Here is a 17,414-nt window from a genome sequence, read left to right on the forward strand (position 1 = left end):
TCCGTTGCAGGAATTTAGCCACTTTCCAAACAGCCTTCCTAAAGGCAACAGCGCCCCCTAGTGGGCATTCTTTATATTGCGTATTCTTTTGTTTGCATGTTCTCGTGTTTTTTCTCAACTGTGAGGCCTTTTTTCCCTCTTAAAATAAGAAGGGGTTCCTTTTTTATTTACAAAGAAGTAAAATTCTATATGAGAAGTAAGAAGTACTTTGGTCACTCTTTATATTGCTTTTGTTTGCATGTTCCTGTGTTTGTACTCAAGTGCAAGGCCTGTGCATGTCCTTGATTTAATGAAAAAATATAAATTAAAAGTTATAAAAAAACCTTTTAAAAAAAAAAAAAACTTTATAAAAAAGCCAACCTTTATAAAACAAATTATAAAGGAATGGACTGACTGAGATGAAAAGAAATGGATGGAAAAACTAATGAAATCTGGGTTTGGATTCATGACATATTAAGGCACATCTATAGAGGTAAGTTCTCACAGACAGATCAAGAAGGTTTAATGTCCCCTGGCTCAATGTAATTGTCATCTGAAACACTGAATACATCTTTGTAAAAGCATACACCGCTTGTGATAACTTTTTTTCTTCTTAAAGGAAGAAGGGGTTCCTTTTTTTTCATTTTCAAAGACTTGAATGTCTATATAAGATATGAGAATAATTCTGTCTCACATTCAAATACTTGCCACAGTCTTCCAGGGACAGTTAATTCAAAATGCCTTCACTACATCTTCTTGGAGACGATTTCCGAATGTTTATTTGTGCATTGTGTACCGGTACTTTAAAAAAGGCAACAAGAAGAGACATTGGCGTCCCAAGGTCCTCTGGTGGGTCCCGGCTCAGAACTCGGTACTGCTGATTTACATTATTTCTCTCTTTAACGTACTCATAAGTCACATTCCATTTCTTTCCTCTGAGTGTGCCGTATTGATTACTGTGAACAAATGTACGGTAACAGCTGTTCCAGTATATACCTCTGTGACATGCATTTTATGTCGCAACATCAATATCATGATGCATTGATGAATTTCAAATCCTGCTGACCTCTGTAACCATTAACATACCGGTGAATATCCCTGAGACAAAATGTTGTTCCGAAAGTTTTGCATTTATATCTGCATAATGAAAAAAAAAGGTTTCCTAAAGAGTATCTATATTATTCAACAAGAAATGATTGTTCCAATGCCCCCTGCAAACTACTGTCAATGTGTAATGCAACATGATTTATGGTAACAAACATGACACAGTAATACAAAGAGACTATTGACAAAACAACCATATGCATGTAAAATATTTATTTTTTACAGGACACCAGAATTTTTTAGATATATATTTCATCTTGGGCTTTTTGAAGGGAAATGCACTTGATGAATAAAAAGCCAAACAGTCATAACCATTTGCATGCTGGTGGCAAAATAAATATTTGTTTTGCAATTTACAACACAAAACAATCTCACAAACTCACATGTGTATAAATATTAATCGATACAAAAGATAAGAAACAACTGAATATCAGGAAAATCCAGACAGCAATTTTGAAAGCATCACATAGTGTTTGTAACAGAAATGGTACACGATAAATTGAAGACTGCTGCCGCCCCCCCAAAAAATGCTTTCTTCTCCTGATTCTTGTCTGACTTGAAGACATAGCAGTGATGTAAGAGGTACTTCATGGATTACCGTTGTCCTCCAAATGATTGTCAGTTTTGGAGTAAAACTCATACCGATGCCAGTAGACGTCATGAAGTGAAGCAGCATTAGCTCGTTCCATCTCTGCAACCCATCGGTTTCAAGATCTGCGAGGCTCAAGTCTGTTCGAGAGCTGAGTTAATGTCCTTTGGTTGTCGATCACGCTGAGCTGGCGTACGTAGCTCCGTACTTCCGGGTGGTTCTTGCTCGCCAGAGGTGATTCTGGGCCTGAGTCAATTAAAAAGGGAGCCATGTGAATCAATGACAATGACAAATTTCCTATGAGGTGATCAGCTCGGGACTTACTGAAAGGCTGGCTCCTGCAGAATCTCACTATCTTCATCGTATTGGCTATCATCCGCTACAAGACAAAAACGATCATCAGCGACAGATATCAGAGACTATTTGAATGGCTTCGGCAATGACCTGCACCTCGAGAGCCTCACCATTTTCTCAAAATTGACCAAACTGTCAATAAACGTCTTGTTGCCTTCGTGAGTGAAAGTCATGTCTGGGATAGAGAAAGAAACAAACCCACAAAAAAAAAAAAACAACAAGAGAACACAGTGAGTAATAATGTAGCAGAAGTCAATATGTGAAATGTTGAGAGCGATTGAAGGAAACGGCACGGCATCAGACATATTATTGTCGGACCTTTAATCAGCAGTGGCATGAAGGGAATGATGGGAGGCTCCAGCTTGGCAACGGTCAGTCGGTACGCTCTGTGGTTCCTGGACGGGTCCTGCGGAAACAGTCACACTTTGCTTTACCGTCACTGTGGTAAAAGTCTCCAAAGAGGTCCTGCCGCTAAACCTGTGCTCGATTCGTTGACGCTCAACAGCCCCCCGCGAAATCTTCTTTTCGAATAAAATACCACGACTGAGCGTTTTATTGGAGATGATTCGATTTACCATCAGGTTTTCAAACTCTCCGTAAAACTTCTTGAATTTGCTCGGGAGTCTCTGCGAACACACAAAGACGGCAGAGGTTAGAGCGGGTTTGGTTGTGCACAGACGTGCATAGCACTTATTGTAGACGTGGACTGACCTCCCAGGTCTGACTCAGCCGGCTCACCGCTGGGTTGCTTAGTCCCATTATGATGGCAAAGAAGGCATTCAGATTCCTGTAATCCTTACAGCTTTGACAGAAAACAACAAAAGGCAAAGAAACGAAATGACCCAAAGCGGGAAAAATATCATTGTCACAATACTTAGTTCCTTTATCCCGATTCTCTCTTGTTTCCATGGAATCTAACTCCTTTATCGCAACTTCTTTTAGTGTAGCATTGTAATTGCTTACAAATAAGAAAACTAAATGAGTTGTATTTAACAATGCTACTTGCAGAAATGCCATCCTACTGCAAACTGTGTTACCTGTTTTCAGCACATACAATAGGCAACAGTAGACGTTAAATAAAATCAGAGATGATCAATTTAAAAATGTTTTGATCTGAACCGAAATCACCATCCTGGACATCAGACGATTGGGCATCCCAAAAAAAAAGAGCGAAAAAGTATCGCCGGATCCACTTACTGAGCAGCAATCTTAAGGAACTTCTTGAGGAGCTGCACCCTCTTACTAAGCTGAGAGCAGAGACAGACCTCTGTGATCACCCAAAACTGGATTTCATTGAACCGCCTCAGGAACAAATCCAGGTTCACTGTAGTTTTCTTAACGTTTTGTCTCCCAAATATGTGGTAGATGAGCTCAAGCTGTTGGAAAAAAAGTAGGAAAACATTAGTAAAAATATGTTTGGTTTTTTTTTATATTAAATGTCAATCTAGCTAGCATGATCACATGAAAATATCAAATTAAAGCAAGTTTTTCAGACGTACCTCATGCACACAATGGAAAAGCTCCCAGTCATATACAGTCAGGTGGTACGCTACATCCTTAGAGCTCATCCAGTCAAAGCTGGCTAGTGACCCTGTAGAAGGACCTTCCTGCTCAGGTACCGGGGTCTGTAATCCAATAAGAAAATTTAAGTAATCTTTGTAACGTGATATTCATGTAATGGGCATGTTTAATGAATCTGTGTATATTATTTATATTCAACACACAGTATACAATCCAAAATGGATGATGAATGTAAAAGTAAGCTGGACCATTTACTTTACTTTTACAGAAACTCTACAAACAACTAAGAGATGTTTAATTCAAACCTGAAATATCAGTACAAAAAGTTATTATTTTATTAAAATGACATTGAGAGGAACAAATGTTAAGCTGGGCAAGGAACACCAGGGAGTCTATTCGTGATCTGTATGATGAGAATCTGCCTTCTGTGATTTCAACGCACCAAAGCGTCCAACTGATCCCTTCGACAAGCAAACAGACGTCCGTTTATGGTGAGTGTGGTGAACACGGAAACATCACTGGGCTTGAAGATGACTTTCTCTGTTCAGCAAAAACAAACAAGATGGGAGACAAAACATTTAATTTGGTTGAGTTTTATGGAATTTTTCGCTTGCACACAATCATTTTAGACCCAATGTGTCAAACTCAAGGCCCGCGGGCCAAATAAGGCCCGCCTTGTCATTTGATATGTCCCGCCCTTAACGTCTTAAAATAAGAGTCAAACGCATTGACCCAAAACAAGTCATGCCGATCATGTCCATAAATGTCCGGGTTGAGAAAAGCTGATATAGATGGAAGGCTGTTTCAAGAAAGATAGTAAGGCGACTACACGTTTGTACTTCGAGAAGAGAAAACAATATGTCTCTTGCGTTATGAGGTAGTTTCGGTTGTCCAAGAGTACAATCTACATCGGCATTTTGACACCAAACACGTATGCCAAAGTTAGCCTTCCAGAAAAACAACAAATTGTCCAAGAATTAAAAGCCAAACCTCAATGCCGGCAGAATGCGTTCACGAAAGCTGTATCCAAAAATACTGCAGCAGTGATTGCTAGCTTTATTTTGGCTGAAGAGTAGCCGTTCCACGTGGCTCTTTGAGGGCAACTGTTAAGCTGATGTGGCCCTCGGAGAAAATGAGTTTGACACCCCTGGTTTAGACCATTCAAATGAGGCGATTGAGTATTCATAAGAAACAGGCCATTGATATCGTGCCTTAAAGCTGCATAACAGGACACTTCTTAGCAATCAGAAAATATGAAGCGATTAATTCTCCACCAAATCCGACGGTGATTCATTAGCGCTACCCCCTGCTTGACATGCCCTCTTGAGTTCTTCGCCTTAATTTGATTAAAAAGCAGTGGTCGAGTACTCTCACCTCCTGCAGAACTGAGGCCGACCAGGAGCAGGTCCTCCACCGACCCGAGCTTGTCGGCCACGGCACTGATGACCTCCCTGACCGCGGCGGCCACAGGGACCCGGATGGTGATGTACGTGTGGTCACAGCAGAAGACTTTAAACAGAACTGAGGGCATCCAACGGAGGCGACATGGGAAAGAGAGGTGGGATTGCGCAAAAAAATGTTATCAACTTGTAATACCGATCTGAACCTCCAGAGGAAATAGTAGGTCAAACAACAAGAATGAGCAGCGGCTCTCCTCCAGGTCCCTGCAGAGGTTGGAAGCCTATAATACATTTGTGCAAACTGAGTTTATCAGATATTTTTTTTATGCTCACTTTCATCATTACTCTTGATGGGCTGGCACTTTTGAAGCTTCTCATCTCCCATGCTGAACTGCCGCAGTAGCACTTTGTGCTGTGACAGAGTGAAATGAGTTCTGTTAGACGGGACGGAAATGACGCGGGTGTTTGTCGATCATATAGAGTCGTACCTTTTTCTGTGTGGACCTGCAATCTCTAGCACTGAAAAATGAGAAGAACGGTGAAAAAGAATTTCGGAATTTTAAGCGAATTAGGTTACGATTGACTGTCTTGGAATCATTTAAAAACACACCTGCACTTTACGATCCTCTCCAACTCTGTCAGCTGCTCACTGAGAGGTGGAATTGCCTTTGCATCGTTTGCCACCGCCATGAGAAACTCCTGCAACACAGAGTCATTTCTACATAAGAATGCATTAGGAACAGCGTATAACATCTATCTGACCCTAATTCCTAACCCTCACCCCTGCAGAAAAAACATAAAATCCCAAACTAGAAGAATTCTATTGCTGTAACACACTGTATATGCAAAGAAGACCAAATCCCCCAGTGCATTAAGATACATTGGATTCGCTTTATATTGAGATAACAGAGTTCTTTAACCTGACTGGTTGGTGGGGAGATAACCTCTCAGTTAGCCAAGGACTTTTTTTTCCCCATTTCTGATTAAAAATGTAAATGACAGAACAATAACAAAGACATTTTTTACAGATATCACTCATGAGGATCGTAGATCTCCGATCCATGATGCGGTTTTGCAAATAGCAATATATGTCGGTGCAGAGGTACAACGCATCTGCTATAATATCTCAATTGCAAAAAACATAGAAATAAAAGCCATTGTGATGTCATTGTAATCTATTATGAAGCTTTATTGATATTATTTGACCTCTAGAAAGACCATAGCGACGTCTTCCTCCAGCAGATGGTCTCCATGAACAGCAGCCCATTGCATGACCAGGCGGATCACCCTGCGCTTGTTGTTGAGAATGTAGTCCAGCCTCTCTTGTTCAGTGCCCTGCGAAGCCTGAGCGTGGTAGGTGCGCAGCAGTTAAAGATCAGAACATTAAACTACAGATGGAAAAGATCATTGAATTGCTGGAAAAAAAAAAGGATATTGCGCCATCAGGACCGGGCAAAGCTGGGTATTTGGTATGAAGATGCAGTGCATGAGCACAAAGTCATCTAAGGCTGACTCTACGACAGAGAAACAGAGCGAGTCGGGTCAAACGAAGGCGATCCAAGAGTAAGAGCTGATCGAAGGTGGCCCGAGAATCCCTCTGTCCCTGTTACTGTCACCTCCACGGGAAAATGAAAACCATGTGTATCCGTAAAACTGAGTGTAATTACATCAGCTCTGCGATGAGCGGTTAATTTTAGATGAGAGCAAACAGGACAGTGCAGGAGGAGAGGCTGAACCCGAGAGCGAACACTTCAGTAAAATGACCTTCGTACAGGAAGATTCCATTAGCGAACCCAAATCTGACCTACTCAGGGTTTTACACTGAACAGTACCTGACTCTGAGAACTGAGAATCTATTCGCATCATTTCAAGGAGATGCTCCAAAATCTTCTCCGGTGTCCCTGACATTGCCTTGTACCTGAAACAACACAAAAAAAACAGAAGAAGCGTAAAACCCTTGCTAATCAAGAAATACTGCTTTTTAATGCTTAATGACACCGTCGAGACTCTTGAATGATCGTGTTTCTTGAATATGTCCGCAATCGCGTCACTTGACAACAATCACTTTCAAGTTCTTAACCGGTTGGAGATTAAGAAGAGCCCGGGCCGAGAGGCACCGGACAAATGCGGATGGATCTTGTACGTGAAGGAGAATCAACAGATAGTGTCTCGGTTGTTGTTTTTACCGCGGTACAAGTGGGGGATGCATAAGCCTTGTTATGTGTTCCCCACTCAGGGTGAGAACTCAGCCTTGACATTGTTATGTGTGAAAAGCGGAGTTGATTAGGGGGCAACCGTGACCGTGTAATTGTGACTTGCCAGGCTTTCTTTTTCTCCTAGGAGCTATAGTCCATCATTACCATTAATTTGTCTTTCTACATTACAGCAGCTCGAGTGCAGTGACAGATGTCTCTATTAAGATAGCACTTTTTTGGCTGCGGTCAATGGGATTTTTCTGTGCTATCCCCTTTTTTTTTTTTTTTTTTTCAAAGTATAAGTATGGAGGTGCTCAAAATCAAAATCAACAATGTAATGAATCACAAAACAAGTGCGTATGTAATTAAGGATGCAGCTAATTCCTGGGTGTCATTGGTCTTAAGGTACTTAAGAACAACCAGACTAATAAAAATCTACATATAATAACTGTATTAAATGCACTTCAAGGAATGGCAAGAAAGGCAAATGTAGAGTAAATCTCTGGGTTTCCAGATGTGACATAAAAGAAGTGATACATGAGTCCAGGATATAATGAGAGCATGTCAGAGGTCATGGGCTGCTACGCCTGGTGGGGGAAGTTGAGTTTCAAAAGTCCGTGGAATTTAGGCTGTGAGTAATTGAGCTAAAGTATTTAAAAAATGCATTATTGGGAGTCAGAGCGAGGTCATTCTGTATTGCATGCTGACTAAGATATCAGACATAAATGTAAGAATTATGTTTGAGAAAGTAATACTATGTGACATTTTTGTCTCTGACAATCTCAAATTTTCTTTTCCAAGAGTCTCTTAAGTAATAAAGTAAATGTAACTACATAATTCAGCAATGAATTTAGGTCAGTTTTCATCTTTCCACACAACCAAAAATGGCTTGTCTTATTATAATTATTTTGGTTTCGTTGTATAATGTGTCAAAGTTAAGCCATATTATACTAATATTTGTTATATCACAACAGTAAATTGTTTGCTTAAAGTGCACTTTAAGATGAATTTAGCTAGAATATACTGTTACTCACGAATGTTGAAATAACACGAGTTTGTTATGTAGGTGCATTTACTTGTAATGGGAGGAAGACGATCCGTGGACACAGGTTCGACATTTCTCTAAGACCAGAACATCTTGGCCGTGCTCCTTCAGACGCACAGTGTTGGCCTCCACATCCTTCACAAGGAAAACACGAAATACTTGCATGTTTATACGTCTTGATTGGAAAATCATTTGAAAGATGCCCGAATGTGATCAGAAATGGATTTCAGTGAAAATAACCGTGAGCGTGTTTTCAATACACAGCTTATATTTCGATGGGTTTTCATAAACTGTTCCCGGTCTTGAGTAACATATCCCTCAAATTTGTTTCAAATGCAGGCCCAAATTTCAGCCCATGCTTTAAAAAGTGGAAACGTAAAGTCACGTGTTTAACTTTGGGAGATAATTTAATTTTATGCAAATAATGTAATTTAAGGAAAGACAGCGGTTAAATTTTAATGTCCATTACTCTCCACTTATTTTAACTGCTTTAGCCCTTTTCCAATAGAACCGTTTTTCTCCCAAATCTGCTTCAGCAGACAATTCAACCCAAATTCAAACGTTTGGAAACAATTCAAACGTTTATCCTCGTTTGGAAAAGAACCTATGGATAAAAGCTGAGAATGGAAGATAAGTCAATATCTTATATTTTGTTAAGCTCAAACAACAATTTGCAATTTGACTGCATTTCCAAGTCTTTGCCAACAGAGGGCAATACGGTTTTTCACTTCAAACCATCGACAGCGGCGGTAAAAAAAAAAAAAACAGAAACTGACCCTCAGAATCCGATTGAAGTCCTCCTTGTCTACTCTCAGGAAGTGACAGTTGTCCTCTCTCAGGACGATGGAGGCGGCACGGGGGGCGTCATTTACAAGAGCAAGCTTTCCAAAATCATCCCCTTCATGAAGCGTGCACACAACTCCCTGCAGAGCAGTTCATACCGATCAGATAAGCGTGAGCGGGGCAACAGAACGATCTTCTAGAGAAAAAAACCTACTTTTCCGTATATGACAACATTTACTGAACCCTTTAGAATAATGTACCAGGATGTACCCTCGTCCCCTTGGCTGAACACTGGGAGACAAAAAGAAATACAGAAAATATGAGAATGCCTGATTGACACCAACTACGGAATATATTCATTTGGTTCTTAAGAACCGACTGTTCAACCGCGCCATTGGGTTTTTGTGATCATTTATTTCATTACTTACACACTGTTCCTGCTTTTGCATGGGACTCAAATATGAGCACCCCCACCAGTTCTCTCTTTACCTGTGCAAGCAGGGGAGACAGATTTACAACTCGGAGAAAATCAATATTAGCATTCATTCTCTTTTACTTACAGCTGCAATAGGGAGCAGCTGAAAAGTGAGCAGCACTGAATCTCCGCTTGTGCTTGTCAAAAAACCCTGCGGGTGTGAAATTGATAATTGACATCGGAGTTCTTGCCGCACAGCAGCGACGGAAACCGATTTATTTTATTTGAACATGTATATTTATAATCTTAAAATGTTGGGCCTTCTGATTGGCACCCACAGGTGAGTTTTCACTTCCTCTTTACATTTATTTCTTCGCCGCAAACAGTCTTTAACTTGAAAACGTGTACAAAAGAGGGCTCATTGCCGTATATAAAAACTGAACTCACTGTGGTCGATAGGTGAGATAAAGCCTTTATGTGGAGCAGTTCTTCGTAAATTATCTCCAAATCATCTTCTGTTCTTTCGGATGGACTGTGAGCACAGAATATGTAATGAAGCCAAACACAATTTCACTAATTCATTTTATTCAACTCTGCTTCGAGATTTTCATCTTTGGAGCCCTACTGTTTCCTCAGAATCATCCTCATGTGGGCGTCAGGCCCGATCTGTGAGAGGAGCAGCAGGGTGTCCTGCAGCTCCTCTTGGCTCTCCCTGCTCTCCTCCTCTGTGGGTAAAGGAGCATCCTCCTGTTCATCACCCAGGAAGCGGTAGAATAGGTATTTGTCCTGGAAATTCTGCTCTTGGTCCACTGTGTCACCATAAAACATTGCAAACGGTGTAGATAAAAAAAAAATGGTGTCGGGGGTTTTAAATGAACATGTGCAAATACAGATATAACAACATCTCACCATGGTTGAGAACACCTTCTTCCAGCAGCACCTGCCACATACCCACGGCTTGAACGCGAGAGTGGATGCAGGAGCTCTGCTGCATTTGCCAGTCAACCAGTTCCGTCCCCACGCAACACTGCCTAGAATGAACACACAAGTCTATATATGAATGATTAAACACAAGAACCGGACTGTTGTAACTGTTCTTACTTCATATTGTTGATGTAGAACTGGGAATTCCAATGAAAAGGCTTGAATGTTCTGTCAATGTGCAGCCTATATTTGTAAAAGGATGCCCAGTTCGCATATCAATACTTTTATTGGTAACGCTAAGGTGATATCCATGCTAGCAATTTTAGTGGCAAGATAAATCATTAAAATGCCACCCATATTTAGAATCTGCTTTTGACCAATACATACGTGCACAACCTAAAGTGAGAACTTCATATCTACAAACATGTAAATCAGACAGAGACGGAAAATATCCTTGTTGTATCAGGTTCCTGGTAACAACATTACAAACTACAAAAAAAAAACATTAAATGAAGGGAAAATCATGACTGCCAGGTTCTTAATATTCCATGTTTTTAACTTAGAACTCCAGATTCCAAATCTTGAGGAGTCCCTCTGGGTTTTATTTTCACGCCTGCGGTATTTGCCCAGTTTAGATTCTACCTACAAAAGCAGCCACAAAGTCTTCTTTCAGTGTCACACTGAGGAAACACAAGATTAGGGGGTTCCAACTTCATCACATGCATCCTAAAGGCCCTCGAGGATTTGCGATACAGCATGAAAAAAAAAAAACGTCTTCAATAACTGATTCAAAGTACAAACCCCCTTTGTTTATATTATGTAATTTTTTTAAAGTGTCCACATATGTTTATTTTCGTCGGTTCTATTCTATCCTTATTTTCTACAGGGAATGCGAGTAACCTCTAATAGTAACTGTTATTGGATTAAAACTTTGATTTTAGCATGGCTGCACTTTGGATCCTTTGTTTTATTTCAAATGACAAGATTACGCTTTATTTCATATAACACGATTAAAGCTTTCGAATCCTTGAGTAGAAAAGATGCACGTCAAAGTTGCCTTAAAGTTTTCTTCGCCGGATTTTACCATTTTACTTTTAAAGGTTGATTTTTTTTTTTATTTTATTTTGTCTATTTGACCTTTATTTCAGTACTCTAGTGCTGGTCGAGCACCAGATTTATTCATTCTGTGAAAATCCATTTCTTTCAACTAAACTTGAAAAGTTTTGTAAGTATGCGGTTAAAATTAACTTGTCTTAAAGTGCAGACATTTAAATTGAATGATGCAGCCTCTCGCGAATTCCCATTAGTATTTAAACACAAACTAACCTGTACGTCTTGAGATGGTACTTTCTGTCACGGATCATGTGAGGTGCTCTGGAAAGGATTGCATGGCGAAGAATCTTCCCAGCTCGCAAGATCTTCTCAGATGGCACCTAGGCAGGAGAATCAAAATGATATATAAACTTAGAAGCGTCCTGCAGAGTTCCTGCTTCGTAATAGGGTAATGACTAACCCTAACTTACAGATGTGACTTGATTACTACCTGGGAAATCCATTTAGGGTTGGGTTTAGCGGGAGTGTCAATGAATGACTTCTGAAAAATAAAAAAAATAAAAAATAAACCAACAAAAGAATGACAACTGATATTAAAAACCAAATATGTTATGGATGACATCGAGGCTCCTCCTCGACGCAACAAAAAAGCGGATTGAATTAAACTCTGTTACATTAAATGAAGAGACGACACAACGGATCATCAAGAACATCTTACACAGGTTTATGTATGAAACACGCTTTTCTTTTCCTCTAAGGATTTCTCTGTGACTCACGGTTGATAAGTGTTTTTGCAGGTGATTTAAATTGGACTTATGTCTTTGTGGATTTCCTCCGAGAGACGTAATGGCCTATTAACAGGGTCTTAAGTGACTCATTTAATTGGACATATATTGCATCTTACTTCATAAAAGTGTTTCATTTCCCCTCTTTGCCGTTTCCCTTTTTCTGATTCATTCCACGGGTTAGAGCTACTGGACTGTGGCATTTAAAATGCACTCGGTTTGCTTTGGGGAGCAGTCATTTGTGTAGAGGATTTAAAGTATCATCTTTTATTTACAAGTAATTAGCCCGTTCACTAACCAAAGCCGGACCTTTGTGGTTATTAATTATATATACTGAAGCGGCACTAAAGCTATGCTTGATACACAATCTTTCATGTGTTTACATAACAGATTTTGCAGCCATGTTCCAGTCGAACTGTGTCAATTTCTCTGCAACAGTGCGCAGAGCACAATAAATCTGCAGCAAGGGTATGTTATTGGCCATGTCGGTGGCCAGGAAATGACAACTGGAGAAACGTGGGACAGGAAATATTCCGGATAGAGACGAGAACGGCAGTGATCTCGTTTATATTTAGACCGACTTAGAGAAAACCTCGCATCCCGACCGTATTTCTGCGATTTGTGGACGAGGTTAAGGATGCTGTTACATCAGGTAGAATGGCAGCGTCCTATGAGTTATAGCCTGGAAGTAGGTTTTTGCAAGACAGGGACCAACGAGATAAACAATCGCTTCTATCCGTCCTTCATGGCATGTGGTGAAATACAGAGATGTGTAAGTCATTTTGAAAAACTACCTTATTTTGATATTTGGAGACAGAGACAAAGGAATTGTTGCTTATGTTCTCTTTATCCGGCATTCCTGGTTGGGGGGGGGAAAAAAAGCACATATTAAGATGAGATGAACAAGAGACGCAGTACTTTAAATGTAATTTAAGCGTAAAATACGCTTTTAGTAACAACATCACACCGACACCGCATTCAATACAAAGTCACTCACAGATACTACTGGGGAATTTTTCGGGATAATAATGTTATGGTTATAATATTAACAGCTTCAAATAAATCAAGTGTAAAATTTTAAATATAAAAATCATTATCCTGCACCTAGTTTTCAACATTAATATCAAATGTCTTGTGTTTAGCCATCAGATAATGTCACTTTTATTGGCTTTCTTTCAGGTCAAATGGGGAGAAATAGTTTATGATCCGGCAAGTTTATCCATAACGTCACATATTATGACAAAGCAGTTCCGATTATTCTTTGAATTACTCTATTGACGGGTATGATGAAGTTTATGCAGCGAATCTAAACTGATAGTCAGTCATTCGTACTCTAACTGAAGATTTCTTTTGGCCCAGTTGCTCACACACGGATATACATTACATGAGCAAAGGGATTATAAGAAGTTATCTACAGAGGCTACTGACTCGATAAACAAACGCTCTTTTCAGTTCCATTATTCTATGTTCCTGCCCCAGAGATAGTGTGTTAGATAGTTGCGCTTTTGTTCACTCCTAGCTTTTAATATCTCCTTCAGGACAAACACCAGCGTCTGCAAAGGTTGCTCAATCGCCACTGCATCCGCAGAGAAACCCTCTGTTATGAGACTGGAGCGCACTAAAACAGACAGGATCTATGTGGATCGTTAAGGAAGAACAGCAACGTTACACCGGAAAGAAAAAAGAAAAAAAAATAAGGCTATCTGGTCGGAAATCTCAGAGCTCCAGCTTCTGTGTTTTCTGATCTCTGTATTGGGTCTACTCATTTCCAGGCCACTAATATTAAAGTGGCGCATCACTGCACTCAGGTAGAGTGCTACTACTGACCCGGAGCGCTGATCCTCACATCTTCCCGTGTAAACATCTGGGCTCTACAAAAGTGGTGTCGTTCTAGCAAAGGAAACAATTCATAGCATCTTTAATTTATGTCGTGGTTTAGCCGTGGCGGTCAGAAAGCAACAGAGCTGCTGCGGATGCACCACAAGAAAACTAGCCTCCAGCTGCGTGATGCTTGTGTGATTTCTCTCTTAGTGTATTCATGCATGTGCATGCAGTAGAACCCCTGGGTACTTCGCTGGATGTGGCTCGTACAGAGGTAATATATAGTATAAAAGTGGCGCCTACTAAAGAACACTTGAAAGTAGGCCAAATGACCTTGTATTCAATTGATTACTTCAGGGTGAGTGGGATTTTGCTCCACCCCAGTCTATTCAGACAAGCATAGATAATAAATGTCAAAGACACGCTTTGAAGAAGCCAGCTGCCAAAATGAGTTTCCTCCGAAAAAAAAAAAAAAAAAAAAACGTCGTCGGATATCATGTTTCGTTCTTTCAGGAATAAATAACAAGGCAAGCTGAGAAGCTCAGAAAAAGACGGGGTGACATGGAAACCGCAATTGAAAAAAAAAAAAAATGATTCGGTGGTTTTCGAAAATGACTTTGCTTTTTTCGTGGACAGATAACATGACATTTCAATTTTTCCAATCCTTGTTGCATTCACGCACAGAGCCGCACACAGGTAAGCATATTGCAACGAGGCCGGGCTTTGAAACGGATGAGGATAGGTGCTCTCGGGGTTTTCACAAAAACGTTGAAATAAGCATGTCGACAAAGGTTTGAGACGATAACTGAATAATCCTCAAAAAATAGGGGATGACGGGATTTAAACATCATGACGTGAAGATGCTCTACAGTAAATTTAGAGATTATTTTTTTCTAACCGCATCATAAATGTCAAATCAACTGCTGAAAACATGGTGAGGAATTTGTGCATGGAGGCCAGGTGTGCGATCCTATAATCGGAGAGTCCGCGCCTGCCAGTCTCTTTTTCCGAGGTCAAACGTTCTGCGTCCGCTTTGCACCTGTTCTGCATTGTGTGCCATCACGTAAAGACGTGGGCTTGTGTCACAGGTTCCCTCTGTTTATATACAGTTTGCATTTGGTAACAGACGTCAACAACGCATGGTAGTCTTCTCCTTTATATGAAGTCACATATGCACCACGCTACGATTCAAGGTGCTGTATTTCAAAGAGACACTGGAAATGTTCATCGGCACGCTTTCTCGCATCTCTGCTGACGCTATTGTGTATTTTTTATTAATGTTTTGCTTTCAATATCAGCTTGTCCTGAGAATGATGAGCATCTAGAAAACAGACAACTCTCCATTCACATGGTGCGCATGGCTGCTCTAACCTGTTACCATGAGAACCAAAATAAAAAACCAAAAGGTTTTGAGATGCAGAACGTGTGCTACCTGTATCAGATGGCACTGCGACGAGAATAATCATTCATCTGTAACTGACTCGACATGGGCCCGGAATTAATTTTGCCAACCATCGTAAAGCACAGCCTTCTTGTCTTACAAAAACAAATGGCAGTTAAATCTTACCGGCTGTAAAGATCTGCATTAAACTTCTATCTGTTATCCATCTATCTATGTATGTATGCATCTCGTCACACTGAATACCCTACGCAAGGAGGACAGTATACCCTGGATCTCCTCTCCGAACACAGCTGTGCATCACTTTTATGGTACATGACTCCGAAGCAAGTTAAGTGTTTCTGTTTGAGGAAAGTTGAATCAATATTGAGTTAACTTGCAACAGAAAGGCATAAATAACTGTATCAGCCTTTACCACAGAACAAGTAGATAAGGGAGGTCTGACAGTGATGGAGCTAAGCAGAGCATCTTGTTGTACATTGTATGTAATAGAACCTATAGTCTCTATGGTCTCTGCTCGAAAAACCGCCTTTGTATTTTTACACTGTCCTTGACTATTTGAGTTTTCTACAGCAACTTTTAGTGTATTGTGCACCTGTTCAAATCAAAGTTTAAATGACGCTATTTAAAATTTCTTAGGCTTCCTGGGTGTTATGAAAACATGACAAATCAATCGGGAGATACTCACTGTCAGTCCCACAGCTACTTTCCATCACGCCATAGGGTGGGGCGAGGAGGCCGGCCATGCACTGATGATATTTCTGTAAGGATATTACAAAAAGGACATAAAAAAAAATATAAAAAATGAAAACAAGTATTTTCCCTGATGCTCTACATTGAGACCCACTTGAGACAATTTAAAATGAACTGACACTTCTGGGTCAGTTACATATCGCAGTAGCTTTTGTCCACAGTCCTTTTTCCCATAATGAATTGGCTTTTCAAGGGAAAGGTAATAAGCTGAAAATCAAATACTGGCTTTCAGAAAGTAAATACACACCCCTCAGAAAGAAGTTCCCGAAAATGTAGACATGACTTTGCAAAGAAAAGGAACGTGTCATTAAATATACATGGAAAGTAATATTTGTAGTTACTGCAGTTCTTTTTAAACTGCATCGATAACGGTGGGTCAGACGTTTTGTGCTGGCAACGTAATCTTTTCATAGCCGTGAAAATGAAAATAACCCCTTCTCTCTATGCAAGACACTAAACTGATGAATTCATGCTGTTTAAAAAAAAAAGATAATATGAGGCCAAAGGTGAAGGGATGGTGGAAGTCCTCGAAAAGATTTGAGGCCCTTAAATAGTCACCGAATAACCCCCGGCGCTTGATGTGCGTTTTCGTTTTACAATTTAAAGCAAATATGAGTTTCTAGTTGACATGGGGTTACACAAGCACTTACAAAATATTGATGCTCTCTATGAATAAAATAAAGTCCAGATACCGAACATGCGGTCGGTACCCTGTCTTTATCTCACGTATGACTTCACACTGAGATTAGATCAGTGCATGCAAGCTGTTCATTGGTTAAAGAAGACACTAAATCGGATTTGTTTATGAATTGAAAATGAATTAGAGGTTGTTACCCATGGTCATATGACCGAACCGCCCGGGCTTCCTGATAGAGATCTCAAATGACATACGGTTTTGATTCTGTCGAGGAATTTTTGAATGTGCCATCAACATCTCCTCCCTTGCTCTAACAGAAAAAATAAAACTGACCAGTGAAGTTGGTTGTTTATTTCTATGTAAACCTGGTGCTGACAGCTATTTTAATGTTAAAATGAACACTTCCATGCAAACCTGGTGCTATTACAGCTATTTTAATGTTAAAATGAACACTTCCTTGCCTCGGAAAATACATTTCCTTCAAAAATCCTCTGATTTCTCGTTTTCACATTTTTTTTTAACATATTTTCCCTTCTGTGCAGTTGTTAGATAAGGTGTTTCCCTGTGAGCCCTTTTTCTGTTAATGGTGTGCAAGATGTAGGGAGCCGGGGAGCCAATGGAGCATGACAATGATGCTGCACTGTGCCTTACAACATG

General features: G+C 40.1%; 1 protein-coding gene across 6 annotated transcripts in view; it reads right to left on the reverse strand.

Moving 5' to 3' along the window:
* Positions 1–1,281: 1,281 nt before the first annotated feature.
* rapgef4a (Rap guanine nucleotide exchange factor 4a) overlaps positions 1,282–17,414 on the reverse strand; it is a 31,179-nt gene continuing 15,046 nt past the window's right edge. For 4 of the 6 annotated variants that reach the window (XM_086145731.1, XM_086145736.1, XM_086145734.1 and 1 more), the window contains 27 exons: positions 16,056–16,128; positions 12,942–13,006; positions 11,853–11,903; positions 11,636–11,742; positions 10,295–10,416; positions 10,011–10,194; positions 9,833–9,917; positions 9,399–9,459; positions 9,185–9,261; positions 8,964–9,110; positions 8,219–8,322; positions 6,780–6,865; positions 6,383–6,461; positions 6,154–6,304; positions 5,558–5,646; positions 5,436–5,466; positions 5,281–5,359; positions 4,922–5,068; positions 3,990–4,087; positions 3,526–3,651; positions 3,224–3,402; positions 2,738–2,828; positions 2,602–2,652; positions 2,345–2,432; positions 2,137–2,201; positions 1,997–2,051; positions 1,282–1,918 (listed from right to left, as the gene is read on the reverse strand). In XM_086145731.1, coding sequence (XP_086001857.1) covers positions 1,791–1,918; positions 1,997–2,051; positions 2,137–2,201; positions 2,345–2,432; positions 2,602–2,652; positions 2,738–2,828; positions 3,224–3,402; positions 3,526–3,651; positions 3,990–4,087; positions 4,922–5,068; positions 5,281–5,359; positions 5,436–5,466; positions 5,558–5,646; positions 6,154–6,304; positions 6,383–6,461; positions 6,780–6,865; positions 8,219–8,322; positions 8,964–9,110; positions 9,185–9,261; positions 9,399–9,459; positions 9,833–9,917; positions 10,011–10,194; positions 10,295–10,416; positions 11,636–11,742; positions 11,853–11,903; positions 12,942–13,006; positions 16,056–16,128 — 2,619 coding nt within the window. In that variant the 3' untranslated portion in view covers positions 1,282–1,790. Of the gene's footprint in view, positions 1,919–1,996; positions 2,052–2,136; positions 2,202–2,344; positions 2,433–2,601; positions 2,653–2,737; positions 2,829–3,223; positions 3,403–3,525; positions 3,652–3,989; positions 4,088–4,921; positions 5,069–5,280; positions 5,360–5,435; positions 5,467–5,557; positions 5,647–6,153; positions 6,305–6,382; positions 6,462–6,779; positions 6,866–8,218; positions 8,323–8,963; positions 9,111–9,184; positions 9,262–9,398; positions 9,460–9,832; positions 9,918–10,010; positions 10,195–10,294; positions 10,417–11,635; positions 11,743–11,832; positions 11,904–12,941; positions 13,007–16,055; positions 16,129–17,414 lie in introns of those variants that run through there. The other 2 variants (XM_086145737.1, XM_086145732.1) reach the window with 2 other exon arrangements.

The sequence above is a fragment of the Fistularia commersonii genome, chromosome 4 (assembly GCF_037954325.1).
Source record: "Fistularia commersonii isolate RoL2024-O1a breed Wild chromosome 4, RoL_Fcom_v1.0, whole genome shotgun sequence".
NCBI classification, from domain to species: Eukaryota; Metazoa; Chordata; class Actinopteri; order Syngnathiformes; family Fistulariidae; genus Fistularia; species Fistularia commersonii.